The 15,792-nt window shown below is 36.2% G+C and overlaps 1 protein-coding gene across 2 annotated transcripts in view; it reads right to left on the bottom strand.

Annotated features, from left to right (window-relative positions):
* Positions 1-6,348: 6,348 nt before the first annotated feature.
* The window catches only part of GPR141 (G protein-coupled receptor 141), a 35,706-nt gene continuing 26,262 nt past the window's right edge, over positions 6,349-15,792 (bottom strand). Inside the window, exons 2-3 of one of the 2 annotated variants that reach the window (XM_004677149.2) lie at positions 11,166-11,284; positions 6,349-7,845 (exon numbers count right to left, since the gene is read on the bottom strand). In XM_004677149.2, coding sequence (XP_004677206.1) covers positions 6,923-7,831 — 909 coding nt within the window. In that variant the 5' untranslated portion in view covers positions 7,832-7,845; positions 11,166-11,284 and the 3' untranslated portion in view covers positions 6,349-6,922. The remainder of the gene's footprint in view (positions 7,846-11,165; positions 11,285-15,792) is intronic. The other variant, XM_012720808.1, reaches the window with a different exon arrangement.

Genomic DNA, 15,792 nt, shown 5'->3' with positions numbered 1-15,792 from the left:
AAGTGGCTTTATCTTCTCAGTGCAATGCTTTAACCCGCTGTGCCACCAGGGAGGGCCCATTGATATGATTTTTGTCTTGTGTTGAAACATTGTAATTTATTGACTATATTATCTATATTTAAACATCCTTATATTTCTGGGATAAATTCCATTCGATCATCATATATTGTCCTTGTGATATATTATTGATTTTTTTGCTAGTATTTTATTAAAGATTTTTGCATCACTGTTTATCAGGGATACCAACCTATAATTTTCTTGTGCTGTCATTGTGTGATTTTGGTGTAAATATAATGTTGTCATTGTAAAATATACTAGGGAGGGTTCCTTCATTTTGGATTTTTAGAGGTAATTTGAGAAAGATGGCCATAATTTCTTTAAAAGTTTAACAGGAATCACTTGGGAAGCCATTTGGCCCTGGGCTTTGGGTTTTGGGTGTATTTTAAACTGCTTTTTCAATTTTTATGCTTGGATTCAGTTTATTTAAACTTTTTTTTTTCTTGGTTTAGTCTTGGTAAGTTAAACTGATCTAGAAATTTGTGTATTTCTTTAAGGCTGTGACTTTATTGCTGAGGTAAAAAAAATCAAGTGAAATGTTAAACTTAAACTTTATCATAAATGGAGTTTTCACGTTGGTTGTTAGTTGTACATAGCTGGAATGCAGGAGATAAGACAGGGCAAAAGACACTAATTGAGGAGGATTGAAAACCACAGGACAAGGGTATCTGTATACTGGAACTATGTAGTTAAAGCACAAAGATTTTATGGCACTCCAGCATTTGGAGAATGGAGAGAAGAATGAACAGCACAGAAATTGAAGTCATTGATAATATAGGAGAAAACCCAAGACTACAAGGCCTTTTAATAATTAAATGGAGGCAATATTTCAATATAAAATGATTGCTCAATTATATCATATCTTACTTTGAGGCTGAGGGAAGTCAAGACTCATAATCACCCACTGAATTTGTAAGTTAATATTAGTAATGACCTTGTGAAGATTGTTATGGTGGAATTTTGTGTAAAAAAAATACTCATAAATGACAAAAGGAAATGGGAACCGGAATACAGATAACTCTTTCAAAGAGTTTTCTTGTGGAAAACTTAAAGGAGGGAAGCAAAACAATGTCATGGAATTTACTAGAGGTGGTGGAGTATAGTGAGCATTGCTCTATAACGGCAACGTCTGTTATGTTGATGACCTTAGGAGGAGAAGTAGCAGGAGAAATGGTATGCATGGTTACAAAAACAAAATATTGAACAGATGAGATGGAATGGATCCAAGGAACAAACTGAAGGACTGCCTCTAGTGAAAGTTTATATGCCAAGTCTCAAAACTTTGTGGTTTCATAATTCGGGGGCATTTCAAAAAAAAAAGATCTGTACTGATTGTTCAGGGCAGTGTCTTATGTTTAAATATCTTAAAATATTGTGTGGTTCAAGGCATCAGAATTGAGGAATACATTTACATATTGCATTTTGGTTACTTTGATTAATTTTCATTTGGCCCAATAATTCCGAATTGAGTATGTGAAGGCTCATATCTTCTACTAACCATGTGTGACATTCCTTGCAGGTTAGATATTATTCTTATCAAGCCCTACTGTGAAATCACAACATGTGTATTTTTTTCTCTGTAAGATCTTTCAAAGAACACTGAAACAGAACAACTAGAACAAACTTCTCTTTGACATACTGATATTCTTAATTTGTTCAAGATTAAGAGTATTAAAGTCAAATATATCACAAGTTAGTACTGATTGAATACTTAAAGGTGTATTCACTTAAAGCTTAAGATTAACTTCCATCTCAAATATTGTTCTTTTTTAACTTTAGAAAATATTCATGAAGTCATCTGTAGTGGGCTTTCTGGCAGCAGCATCAGATGTATGTCTTTTTGCCTGCATGCTAAAACAAAATAGGCCAATGGACATCTAAGGCTAACGACAAAAACTGACCTATATCATTAAGAAATGCTCAGTGTGGTTCTTTGTACAACCACAGCATTGCATACCACATAATTATATCCTACAATTAGTTTTAGTTTTTATTATATATATATATATATATATACACACACACACACATATATATATATATATATAGAGAGAGAGAGAGAGAGTATTGTAATGTAAAAAAACAACTTAAAAAACTATTACACAAATCGTATTGAATATATTTTGACTTAAGGAAAATTTAGTACATTCTTGCAATGTTTCTCATTTCCCTGGATAAGAGTCTTGCCATGAAACTGAAACTCCTATTATAGACTGCTAACTTACTCAAAGATAAGCAAGGATAAGGCAGGTTTTTCAATCCTGAGGCATTCTGTATGCTCTAGACTGACCATTCTACATTATGGTGTTATTAACCATAAGGAAGAAACTGTAGCTCAGTAGAGACTTCCATAATCCCCACACCTTCTTTCTTTACTTCAGGCTGCTTCAGCAAGTCTCATAATTAGTTTCCTAATCTTGATATGTAAATGGAAACTTTGAATAGCACCTGACACTAAAGAGTTGCTGAAAGCCACTGACAAAGAAAATCAAAGCCTGGTTTAATTCTTATTGAGAAATATGTGGAAAGGGGGAAAGACAATGTTAACAAAATAACTTGAACTGCTCAATTGGCAGACAAAGATCTCTTTTGAAAAGAATTCTCTGAAGAAGTGTGAAAAAATACTGTAAGACAGGCCTGGTCAACTTTTAACTATCTTTAAGATTCAAAATACATACTTTTTATAAACCAAGAACTTAAATGGAGATGGGGAGAAAAGTAGAAATTGTGCTTCATGACTATTTAGAAGAACATTCAAATACCAAGCAAGATATGATCGTTTTCATTGTGAAAACAATTGTGTTTAAGGCAAATTGTGTGTCCCTAGTTCCAAGAACTTAAATGGAGATGGGGAGAAAAGTAGAAATTGTGCTTCATGACTATTTAGAAGAACATTCAAATACCAAGCAAGATATGATTGTTTTCATTGTGAAAACAATTGTGTTTAAGGCAAATTGTGTAGTCCCTAGTTCCCAGTCACCAAATACCAGTAGGCCTCACTTATAATTAAGATATGCAAAATTCATCTTCAAGGTTAGTGTTACCATATTGTCTTCATGAATTATTTTTTATAGCAATTTGAGGCACAGTTCAGGCAAATTAAAATTTTTTGTTTATTCTGTAAATATTTATGTTATGGAATAGTGAATTTCTTTATCTTGGATAGTACTTATATAGGTCCTTTATTGCAGACCCTTTATTATAATATGCAGTAACATAAAGAAAAGCATAATTATATTCTTCACCTATCTAAAATATAGAAGAACATACTACAATGTATAGACTTATAGATATTATGATAAAAAAGACAAAGAGAAGAAGATAAGTTTACTCTTGGTGTTTATCTGAAGGATAACTAGCTAAAAAAAATGGATATTACAGCATTGTTATAATAGTCAACACAGAAACAACATAAATATCTAGATGATGAATGGACAAATATATATATATATGTGTGTGTGTGTTCATATAATGCTATACACTGATGTATACATCCATATGTGTATGTAGGTGTGTGTACTATTCACCCATTAAAAAGATGGAAATCTTACCATTTGTGAAGTTATGAATGGATTTTGAGGGTACTATATGAGGGAAATAAGTCAGACAGTAAAAGAAAAATACAATTTGGTATCATTTATATGTGCAATCTAAAAAGAAGACCAAATAAATAACAACAAAATGCCAGAACTCTTAGATACAGAGAACAGATCGGTAGTTGCTACAGACAGGATGTAGGATGTGGACAAAATGGATAAAAGTGGTGAAAAGTTACAAACTTCCAGTTATAATGTTCCATGTCCCAATGTTTAGGGATGCACCATATAGAATGTTAGTTATAATTGATTGCTGCATATTGAAAATACACAAGAGAGTAGACCCTAAAAGTTTTCATCACAAGAAAAGGAGCTGTAGCTATGTGTGATGATGCCTGCTAACCAGAGTTACTGTGTTGATCATTTAGCAATATAAAACACAATATACAAATATCAGATCATTATGTTGTACACTGAAACTAATACAATGATAAATGTCAATTATATATTAATAAAACAGAAGATAAATTTGATTTTCTGTCTAAAAAATCATTTAAAAATTTCAATAATTTATAATATATTTCCTTAACTCCCTATAAATTTTATGGGTGTCACAAATTTTCTTAAAATTTTTTTTATGTCTTAGAAGTGTTTATAAAATATGATTCAAAACAAAAAAGAAAATATGAAGGGAAGCAAATAATAAATGAAAGAAATATACCTAAAAAATATGTGCAGATAAAAAAAAATTTAAACAGGAAAACATTTGGAAATTAGTCATGTCTGTAATAAAGTGCTCTTTTTTCTTCCTCAAAACTAATAACTATGATTTAGTAATTTTAGTGGTTATAGAAAATCATAGAGTACTCTTACTCATTGGATAAATGTGTGGATCCATAGTATATAAAAAATTCAGACAAAAAATAAAATTCTAGGATGTTTACCTTGTTGAAAAAAATTACCTTATTACATGTAGTTCTTTACCACCCCTCTTCTACTCTCAACAAACCCGCATCAATTGCTTCAGATTTTCTGAGACATTAACTATGAGGATGTGTCAGTTCTTTATAAAAAATGATAATGCTATGAACCTTTGAGGGAAACTGAAATACGGATGGATATGTGTGGAGGATTCCAGCCCATATATCAGTGTCAGGGGAGGTACCATGTTTCACACCCCTACTTACATGAGGTGTTTGGACTTGGCAACTAGGGCCAGAGCTCAGAGACCAGATGAAACCATCTAACATGGAACATAAGAGGACTCAAAAGATTCTTGCTTCTTCACTTTTCATCTGCAACCTGGACTTGGAAGGAAGCGTGTGGAGGAGAGACATGCAGAGAGAGTTGAAAGAGACACATGGCTAAGAGACACGTGGGGAAGCTGACAAGGGCGGCCTTCATTTTGATGTGGTATCATTTTTTGGTCCCCAGCTCTTCAAGTCCTACCTTATCCCTTTCCTGCTATTCCCTGCTAGAAGGTACCTTCAACTTGTCATAAGCTTTTGGGCTCTTTTGGGCTGATCTTACTTAGCTAGGCATTTACTCACAAGATGGTGGATTTTGGAAGTTTTATTAGGAAACTACTATTAGGAATATCCTTTCTTCTCTCTGTGCACAATAACCTATTAAAGATCATTTTGTAGCAGGAAGACTGAGGGGCACACCAAGTCCTCCAAATTACATACTCTAAATGGGTTCTGCTATTTAAAGATAAACATACTCTTAGTGTGCAAGACCTTCAGTAGAAAAGAATCATAAGAAAGGGGCCAAAGGGGCCAGGCAAGTCTGGAAGGAAAGGAACAAAATAAATGTACAAGTCAAAACAGAGCCTGGTATTGTCAGCCTCCCCTCAGGTCTCTCACATAAGTTTTCTTCCAAGTCCTTGGTACAAGTGCAAGGTTGAGATGTTTACCTTGTTTCTTCTTCATATGTCCTTCTGCTCCACATGCCTCCTCCAAGTCTTCTCTGTTCAAGTCCTCCCAATTCCTCTCACTAGTCATTTCATCTTTCCCTCACTGTTTAGCTTCACTCTTCCTAGGATGGGAGAATCTGGAACCTCCCCTTTTGTGTAAATAATACTATTACACTTTCTCAGAGTCATTTTGCTTATTTTCTCTTTATGCAGCTGATGGCAGGATCCCATTTAGAACATGCACTTCTTAAGTTTGGGGACACTGAGTGTCCCTTGGTTATGCACTAATATCAATTTAACCATTAATATATTTTTTAAATAAAAATATCGCAGAAAGATACCCCAATTTTAGGAAGAAAACTCAAATTGTTTAGAATTTTAAGAACAAACTTTTATTACTGTCAAATACATTTACTCATCATTTCCTCAAATATTCAAAGGATATTCTTCATGCAACCTTAACCCCTGGGGTCTAAGTTAACTTATTTTTCCATATATTTCTTTAAAATTCTTTTTTAAAAGAATATTATTTATGGGTAGAAGGGAACTTTAAATATTTCAGTATAACTTTCTGTCTCAAAAAAAAATTAAGTTAACTGTGACCCAAGACATCTAAAAACTTTAAAAATAGAAAAGGAAAAAATTGCTATTACTTCTCTAGGGAACACATTTTAATGCTTAGCAGCATATTGGTCAGGAATATTCTCTAAAGTACAGTTCATCATTATTTAGTTACATTCAATAAGATAAAAAATTTTATGGGTTATTGAGTGAACTGATCTCCATATCTTTAAACTTGACTTTCTCAAGGACAAGTCTAGATAAATAACAGTCAGGAATTTTTATTTCTCTTGATTTCAAGATAATTTCCTAACAAATTTACTGCAGTCTAGATAATTATTACTATTCTTTCCTCTTATTATTATTATTCTTCTTTGGTTAAGGTATGAGTTGAATGGGCCATCTTAACTGATGAACCAAGTAGCTTGTGTCTATGGAGCTGGAAGATAGCCAAGACAAGCTCAACATGTAGTGAGGTAGAAAGAGCTAGCAATCTGAGCATAATCTAAAAACTAAGAAAAGACTGCTTCAAATTGAGAAAACTATAGTAAGTTAGTAAAACTCAGAAATCATTAGACCCATGGGGTCTGGATGGCCAGTAGACATTCTGTGTTGGAATAATGCAGTGTTGCAACTCCACATGGATAGGCCATCATTCGTCTCTGTAAGGGCATCAATCATTGATAGTGGGGATTAAATAAGGACTAGAGTGAATTCTCTAACATTTGATGGTCTTTTTATTTGGCTGACTAGCCAACGTTTTAATTGAGAGGTGAAATAATCATTTCTACTTTCCCTGTACCCACTTTACTCCCAATGTAAAGGAAATAATTTTGAAAACTATATTTTGTTACTAACGGCACAAAAGGCAGTTCCATAGGCCTATGGTTTTTTGCTTAAACCAATGACTTCCTCCAAGAACAAAGAGCAACAAATCAAAGCAACTAGTAGCAGTTACACTCAAGAAGATTTCATTATAAAATGAGATGTCAACATCACAGGTTTTTGAGTATGTCAGAGCATGCAGGTAGTAGATCCTAAAGAACTGGTAGGGAAGAAAGCAGACAAGGATGATCCCTATAAAAACTAGGTTCTTCAACTGGGCCCAGAACTCCTGGTGGGATAGGAATGAGTGGCGCAGCTTCCGTACCATTGAGATAATGATGAAGATCTGGAAGACCAAAAGGATTACAGCAGTGGTGATGACAAGAATGACTAGGATATAGTTGATGATTCTCACGGATTCATGAGTAAGTTCTTTGTGGAACTTAAAACAGTCTTGATCATTGTATTTCTCCTGATTTCCATACTGAGAAAAAATTAGTGGCACCACAATGACAATCACCAGCAGCCACATGCCAGCACTGGCAGCCACAGCATGCAGTTTTCTGTAGAATTCCACTTTGTCCTTGTGCTTGAAAAAGGTGAGGTATCTGATGACCAAGATCACCACGTAGAACAGGAATGTGAGGTACATATGGATGTGCAGCATGGAGCTCACAAATTTGCAAAAGGGCAACCCAAACATCCAAGTGTGCTTGATGAGGTAGGTCAAGCGAAAAGGCACTGTCAGCAGAAATACACTGTGGACCACTACCAGGTTGATGACAGCAGTGGTGGTTACAGACCTTGTGTTCATTTTCACCAGCAGGAAAGAAATAGATATGATACCCACCAGCCCTCCGATGAGCACTGTACAGTAGAGTCTGGTTAAATGGGGTGTCAGAATAGGACTACAGGAGAAATTACCATGTTCAGCCATATTTCAGAAGTTACCTGGAAGACACACAACTTCAGTTCAACCAATAAACTTCATGAAATTTGTTCATATCGCCTTCCTAGCACTGATCATGTGACTTTGTCATTTATTTGTTTATATGACAAAAATATTACCTGTCTGTAGAAGGAAGACTATGACATATGCATATTTGTACCCTCTAGAATGAAAATACTAAGTCGTTGACTCTTAATCTTCATTAGGTTAAACATCTCAGTCACAGACCTCCAAAAACAAGTATATATGTAAATAGTCAAAACAGATTGCCACAAAGTAAATTCAGACCATGTGAAGTGATTCAAGGATACTTATTGTAGCAAACACTAGGAAATGAATCCTTAAGATGGATATACAGTTGGGCATATGCTTTACACACACAAAATGTTTTGTTCTCTTAAGTTTAAGTTTATTTCTCTAATACCTTTCAATCCACCAAACAAATTGTCTAAGAACTTTATTCTTTTTAAAAAGATTTATTTATTTATGCATACAGAATTGGAGTACAGGACAGGGGTGTTGGGGTGAGAGGATTCACCAGAGACAGAGTGGGGAGCAGAACAGGCAGACTGATGCAGTGCACTGCTGAGGGAAGCAGTAGGCAAGTCAGGAGAGATCTGTTCACCATGTGTCTAACCTCCCTGGCTGGGGATCAAACTGCTGCTGCAGTGGCTGTGATAGCTTCGTAATTCTGTGCTTTAACCTGTCGAGCAACCAGGGAAGGCCCAAACTTTTTATTCTTAACTCATATCAAATGTTGATTAGTTTAGTTAAAAAAAAAAGATTATGTCAACACAGCAGCAGGTGATAGGAGGGCATACCTTAATTACTTATTGTAGTTTTATTATCATCTAGCAGTGAGGCCTTGGCTATCTTCTTTTCACTGGCCCCACTGAAAATGTAGCATGTCTCCCAATTCTCCCCTTCTCTATCCTCAGTTACTCTGTAAATTCATAGTAGTCACTATCACTTTTGCTCTGGACTCCAATAAGATTATTTTCCTAAATAAGCTTGGTCCCTTCTAATTCATTATCTACATTCTATGTTGTTATTTACTAAATTAAAGATTCAGTAATCTTTTAATTATCCTGATCAAGTCACATTAATTTTCTATATGAATTACTTTTCTTTCAGTGGCTTCCCATTTAAAAGTCCTAACGTGTTTAGGATTTTCTGGGTTACTGTAAAACCAGATCTCTAGAAACCAGATTACAGAAATAATCTAAAGGTGAAATTTACAGGATTAAATGGGTTGTATATGGGGAAACGAGAAGCAAGGAAATATCTCAATCATGCCCAAAGTTCTGAGTAGAACAACTGAGTTTAGAGGTCTTTTTCCTAATATCTAGAAGATGAAAGGATCAAATTTGGGGGACATTGTTTCTTGATAAAATTGAAATTACACAGCAATAAAGATGAACCAACTACTGATCAGTACTGATAACCTCAAAAATATACTAAATCATTCATTCTCCGTAGGGCAATTATGTACCTGAGAGGACAAAAGTTTGCCCTTAATGTAAAACAGGGGTCTCCTTGGTGGTACATGGGTTAAAGTCTCAGAGCTATCCAGCCATAGCTGGCCAGGGAGCTAACTCACCTTGTGCAGCAGACCTCTCCTGTCTCACTTGCTGTTCCCTTCAGCAGTATAATTCAGTAAATCTGCCTGTTCTGCTCCTCACTCTGTCTCTGGTGAATCCTCTCACCCCGTGCACCTCTGGCTTCGAGTTTCTGCATGCATAAATAAAATAAACACACACATATACATATACCCTTATTGTAAATCATAAAGAAATATCTAGTGAGTGTCCTAAGTCCAAGTTGTTAAGTCTTAACATTAGAAGGAGGAAAGGCTACGGAGAAAGTGAGTCCATTCACATAAATATATGAATTAAAATATGTTTTTCTGTCTTTTGGAATTCCTCAATTTCCTACTGCAACACAGTACCATTAGCTAGAGCAATAATACTGTACATTACATCCCATGACTTGTTTGTTTAATGACTGAAGTTTGTAGCTGCTTAGCTCCCTAACACATTTTGTCCACTGCCCTTCCCCACCAGCATGCTTATAAGTGAAATAAGTCAGAGAATGATAAGTACCATATGATACCACTTAAATGTGCAAACAAATACACAAACATAAAAACCAACTGCATAGGCCCTCCCTGGTGTTGCAGCGGGTTAAAGCACAGCACTGAGAAGCTTAAGCCACTTCCGCATGAGTTCGATCCCCGCCTACCCCGGAGCTGATCCACATGGCGTGGCAGACCTCTCCTGACCCGCCCGCTGCTCCCCTCAGCAGTGTACTTCATAGATCTGCTTGTTCTGCTCCCCATTCTGTTTCTGGTGAATCCTCTCACCCTCCACATCTCTGGCCTATACCCCAGTTCTGTATGAATAAATAAATCTTTAAAAAAAATCAACTGCATAGATATAGAAGATAGATTGGTGGTTGTCAGAATTGGGAGGAACATCTGGCTTTGTTTTTCTGTCTAACCTGCCACACTTTGGCTCATTCTCCACCAATTCCTTGCTTCATTTATGCTCCTTTGGCCTCATGATAATGTGCTTACAATTTAACCCATCTGCTACTACTTTTCCTCAGCTTGACTTTGAAGTCTGATTTTCCTTGTAAATAATGTGTTATTAATTTTTTACTTCCTATTCCTTTTTGAGTATTTCCTGTGACTGAGGTTCCACCTCAGCATTTGAAACAATCTCCCTGTATAAGGAAGTACTTAGCCATGTCTCAGGAGGTTCTGCATATTCATTAATGCTTCTAACCTTGTCTTTATGCTCAACTTAACTCTCAGAATGAGTTTTGCTCTGCACCTTTGTGACGATTCTATTAGTGGGAACTTTTGGCTGTCTTTTCCACCAATATGGACTGTGGTTATCTTTATAACCCATCATTTGCTCCTGTGTTGTAGTCTTGAGGTTTAAGCTCCAGGTTAGGTTTCTATGAACCCCTGTGCTAAGACATGGTACTGAGACCTAACTCTGTTTTCCAGAACCTGTCTCAATGTCTGCACGAATCCAGCTTAAGCCAGCTTCTAGATTCCGTGTCACTATGCTCTAACCACACTTAATCAGGATGTTGTGAAAAACTCCCAGATGGTCAGCCTCAGGTTGCAACTTCTGCTTACTGTTCAGCTATGCTGGTACCATGCACTTTCTCAGTCTGCCTGCAGGGGGCACACTCCCACTGTCTCAAAGACCTGTATTCTCACTTTGATCTAGGTAGCACAATGAGAAAAAAGGAGATTTAAAAGTCCCCCCCCCCAGTGTATTCCTGTCTTCCTTTTTTTCAACTGCTGTACCTCTTTGCCTCTCTCAACATGGCATCTTCTTCATTTTGTTCTTGTGAAGACTGTTTTAGACCATGGGATGCATCACCATCCTCCAAGATGACTCACCAGTCTCTGAAAGTCAAACAGAACTAGAATGGGATAAAGAAGCAATAAAAGCTTTTAAGAATTATAGTAGTAAAGGGACACAGGTAGGGATTTGGGCTCAATTTCTTTCCAGTGGTAAAAATGAAAAGAAGGCATGTGTGCAAGAAGATTCCTTTACATATAGTCTATGACTCAAGGAATTTTAAGTTGGTTGGCATGGAATTGTTTGTTCTCCTACTTTGCATTCTTTCTCAGAGATATGAGTAATTTTCTCACTTGCATGACTTGCAGCCCTGGGTGGGCATCTGTCTGCATGTGTGATCAGTGCTCCATCTCATACATCCTATTCTCTGATACATGGAAAGAGATGGGCACTTGCAATGAATAGCATTATCTTATCAATATTCCATGAAAGAACTGCATTCCCCAAATCAAAATCGAGTCACTGAATCTTCAGACAGTTCTCATTTGAGTTAAAAGGAGTGTCATATTCTTTGTACTGGTCAAATTTCTTTGTACAGTGTTTTATTTCAATGACAACAAATAGCAGTATCAACTCAACCTAAATCAATAAATTTGACTCTTGACTGCTATATATTTTTAATCTATTATTTTGTATGTGTTAGAGTTGGGAATTCACAAAGAACGGAGGCTATCTTAATTCAAGCTTAAAATTCTTGGAAGGAAATGTCTTCATTACAAAATGATGAGCACACACAAAAATAATAAATGCTGTTCAGAAATTCCTCCAGTGCTTCACCGCAGAATAATAACTTGCTAATGAGAGTAGTCTCTGCACAGGGAAAGCCAAGAGGATGTCTGAATGAGTTGTTGAGTAATGAACTGTGTGACAGATAGGTTTCACAGTCAAAACCACAGGAAGGACCTGGGGACCAGAGACAACTCACTGAGCTGGCACCTAAGTCCCACTGCTTAAGGAAGAACAGAGCTGAGCATTTGAATTGGGTCGGGTGCAGAATTTGCCAAGTATGGTTAAATAAATTCTTGCAAGCATAACCTTTTATTAATGAGAAACTTTTCCTTTCCCAGTGTCAAATTTAGAAGATATTTATATGGATTTTTTTAATATTCAGGCTCAATTTTTTAGTGTTGCCCTGAGTTTTGGGACACAGTCATTTTGAAGAGGAAAATAGACTTAGAAGGTGCCCAGAATCAAGTGTTTGATAGCCATGAGTCAGTGTTATTTATAGATTTTATCTCTTCATTCTAATTATTTTATTTTAATTATGTTTTGATTATTGAGGTAACAGTATTTGCAAGACTGAATAGGAAAAATAAGATCCCACTTCACACTCAATTTTTGTAGGAAAAGTTATGTGTATACCAGCAAGATATTTGTTGCATATAGGTGACTAGTATGTTTTGCGTGATTGAATGAATTTATGAAAGAAAAAGAGAAATTGAAAACAATGAATGAAGAGAAGACAAAGGAGAAAGGAAAAAGAAAGGGTAAGGAAAGGAGAATGAAGCAGAGGAAGGCAAGCTCTCTGGTCTTAGTCAGTGATGCTTTCATCACCTGTGGGGAATATTTCCTTAACTGCAAGGTTTTTGTACCTGATGTGAACATATGTCTTAATTATTCTCAAATTGCCCATCTAATAAAATATGAACTGTTTGCTAGAAAGTGAAGCTGGTTCAGTAAGACCTGAAAGGTAAGGGATTCCATTTCTGTTGCCATGGAGATAGTCCATTCTAATGAGGAAGCAGGGAGCTTTTTCTCAAACATCTTTAACAACCATAGGCTGATATTATTTAGATAGCTCACCTAAACATCATTAATGTACTTTGTTTTCCCAAAATATTCCACTCTGATCAAATTATCTTGTACATCTTAAAAGTCAAAATTCAGGTTCCAGCTTCCATCTAGAGCCCTATTTCCCTTGGACTTTCTCAACCTCTTTCTCAAACTGTTACACTGAAGCATCTCATTTCCCCTTTCACTGATTAATTATTTATCCTATTTTAATTTTTCATTTTAGTCTTTTTTTGTATCTACTTTGGACATTGAATTTCTTGTAGCACTAACATGATTTTTATAACAGTTAACAGGAGTTGTTAACTGAACAGGTGAAGTAAAGTGAACAAACAACTGCTTGAACTTTATTAAGCAGTTCTTACAGAGAGCTTCATTTGGAGATAATCCAGAAACTGATGTCAGAATACCAGAAGTGAACTATAGGTACAGACCACAATCTCTGTAGGAAGAAATGCTGCCTCCATGCTACGTCATGGCCCACCCTGCCTTGGCCGGTGATCATTTCTTTATCTTGAGATTGACCCCTGAAGACCAACAAGAAATCTGTCCTGAAACTACAATTTCACCTTGTCTCTCATTGTCTATATAAAATCCTTCTTTGGTTCCTTTTAGTGAATACAATGAAGTCTGACACCTACCATGTCATATAAACCCCTGTGATCCAATACCAACTAATATTTCAAAATCTATTTTCTGTCATGACTCTCTTTGTTCAAAATCATCAGACTTACAGATCTTCTTTCCATTACCAGAATATTTTCTTTCATACCTCCAGGTCATTTCTTTTCTCTGGAGAGCCCAAATGTACATTTAGACACAGACTTACCCAAATTATATCATAAAATAAGTGTACCTCTCTTCCTTAAAGGTTTCCCCTGGACGCCTATTGACTCTAGGAGATGTACAAACTTCCTAGTAAGTGACAGGAGTCTTTGGCCTTTATAATTCTATATCTGACCTTTGCCCATTACAGTACCAGGATTCTCCCATCCTGTCTGCACAATCACAATTTCTTCCTTGTTCTGCTCTGACAACAACCCTCCCACAGCAGCTCTCCCTAGCTTTGTCTGAGGCGTGGCTTGTGACTTATCTGTTCTTTTCCTAAAACTTTGCCAACAGCCTTGCTTGGGCCTCAGTGGTCATTGTCCCTGACCTGAGAGCCACCTCATTTCAAAAGTGAAACACAGAAACACTGCAGCTCTTTTATAAGGAGTCTGTTATAGAACCAACACTGGAGACCAGTCTACAAAGTGAGACTCCTAATTTATTTTTGTAGCATTCTACAAAATGGAATTATGCAACCCACATCTTCATAAGTATGTAGACCTTGCACCCCAAAACTCCCACTTTCAGAAGAAAATCTATTATCTACTTTGGGATTTATCACTTTGCTTACCAAATACATCTTACTATTTTAAGTTCCCCTGTAGAGTAAGTAATGAAGATTATGAGATGAATAAATTTGCATTTACATATTTTGTATGTTTGGAGAGAAGAGGTATGCAGATTATTTACAACAATACCTACAGGTACGTAAAAAAATGCCACAAGAATTGGGAAAGGGGAGTATTGAATTTAACACATAGTGGAAAATGAATCAAAACAGCAGTGAAGTAATGGTGGATCTTGACTTCTACAATTAAGTTCCAGATACAGAGAGGAAGAGATAGAGCCCTTTAGGTAAAGAGAAGAGTCTGAGAAAAGGCATACTCAGGCATTTACCAAAGTTGGAAATGCCAGGAACATTAGGTCAATCAATAGAACACAGGAAAATGTCTCTAAAAGCGATTTGACAAACATACACAGGAAACAGGATATCCCACTTTCCCTAAAAATTATTTAAGATATAATTTTTAAAATATCAAATAATATTCTAGTATTTCAATTTCAAAAGTTTATTTTTGGCAACAGATAGGAAAATGATTAGTGGTAAGTAAACAAAAAAAATACTATCAGTAGGCTGTTATGTCCATTGAATTTAAATATTATAAGGATCAATGAAAAATGGCACTACCAGGAGAAATCACCCCAAACTAAATAACATCAGTAATGTAACAATGTTATCCTCATAAAATGGGGGAAGTTCCAGATTTCCTTTCCAGGAGGATGGAGCTGAGCAGAGAGGAGAAACTCAAAAGGACTTGGAAGGGGAACCTGAGGAGAGAAGATTTGGAGGAGTCAACAGAAGAGAGATACATGTGAAGTAGAAGCCATGATTCCTTCTCAGCCTTGGACTTGGGGGAAATGGAAGGAGACACTTGAAAGAGATGTGGATGAGAGGTCCATGGGGTGGCTGAAAATTACAGCCTTAACCTTGAATTCTATTATAATTTTGCTCTTTTCTTTCCAGACATGTCTGACCTCTTCTGCCCCTTTCCTGTGTTTCCACTTGTGACAAGTTTTTGGGCCTCAGTGACCTGGCTTGGGACAATCCTGTTTGACTGGGTATACACTTGGGTGTTTCACTTGGAAACTATTTTCTTCCTCTATTGCACACTACTTCTATTAAAGTCCTTTTCTACTGAAGTTCTTATGCATTAATAGCATGTTTTGCTGTTATGCATTGAATGGCAGAGCCCATTTATAGTGTGTAAGTTTTGTGAGTCCCAGTCCTAAGGCACCACTCACTCTGCCCACTAACTAAAATCTGGGTTGGAGATGATCTTGTGTGCTTCAAGTATCTCTGTTAGCAAGTGGTGACCTCTTCATGTCAAACCAATGATAAAAAGCCAATAAAAATCAATAAATATCTTATGAAAATAATTGTCATATTAA

Source organism: Condylura cristata, unplaced genomic scaffold (assembly GCF_000260355.1).
Source record: "Condylura cristata isolate star-nosed mole 26May11 unplaced genomic scaffold, ConCri1.0 scaffold00005, whole genome shotgun sequence".
NCBI lineage: Eukaryota > Metazoa > Chordata > Mammalia > Eulipotyphla > Talpidae > Condylura > Condylura cristata.
The sequence above is the reverse complement of the archived record's forward strand: the minus strand, read 5'-3'. Positions and strand labels throughout refer to the sequence as shown.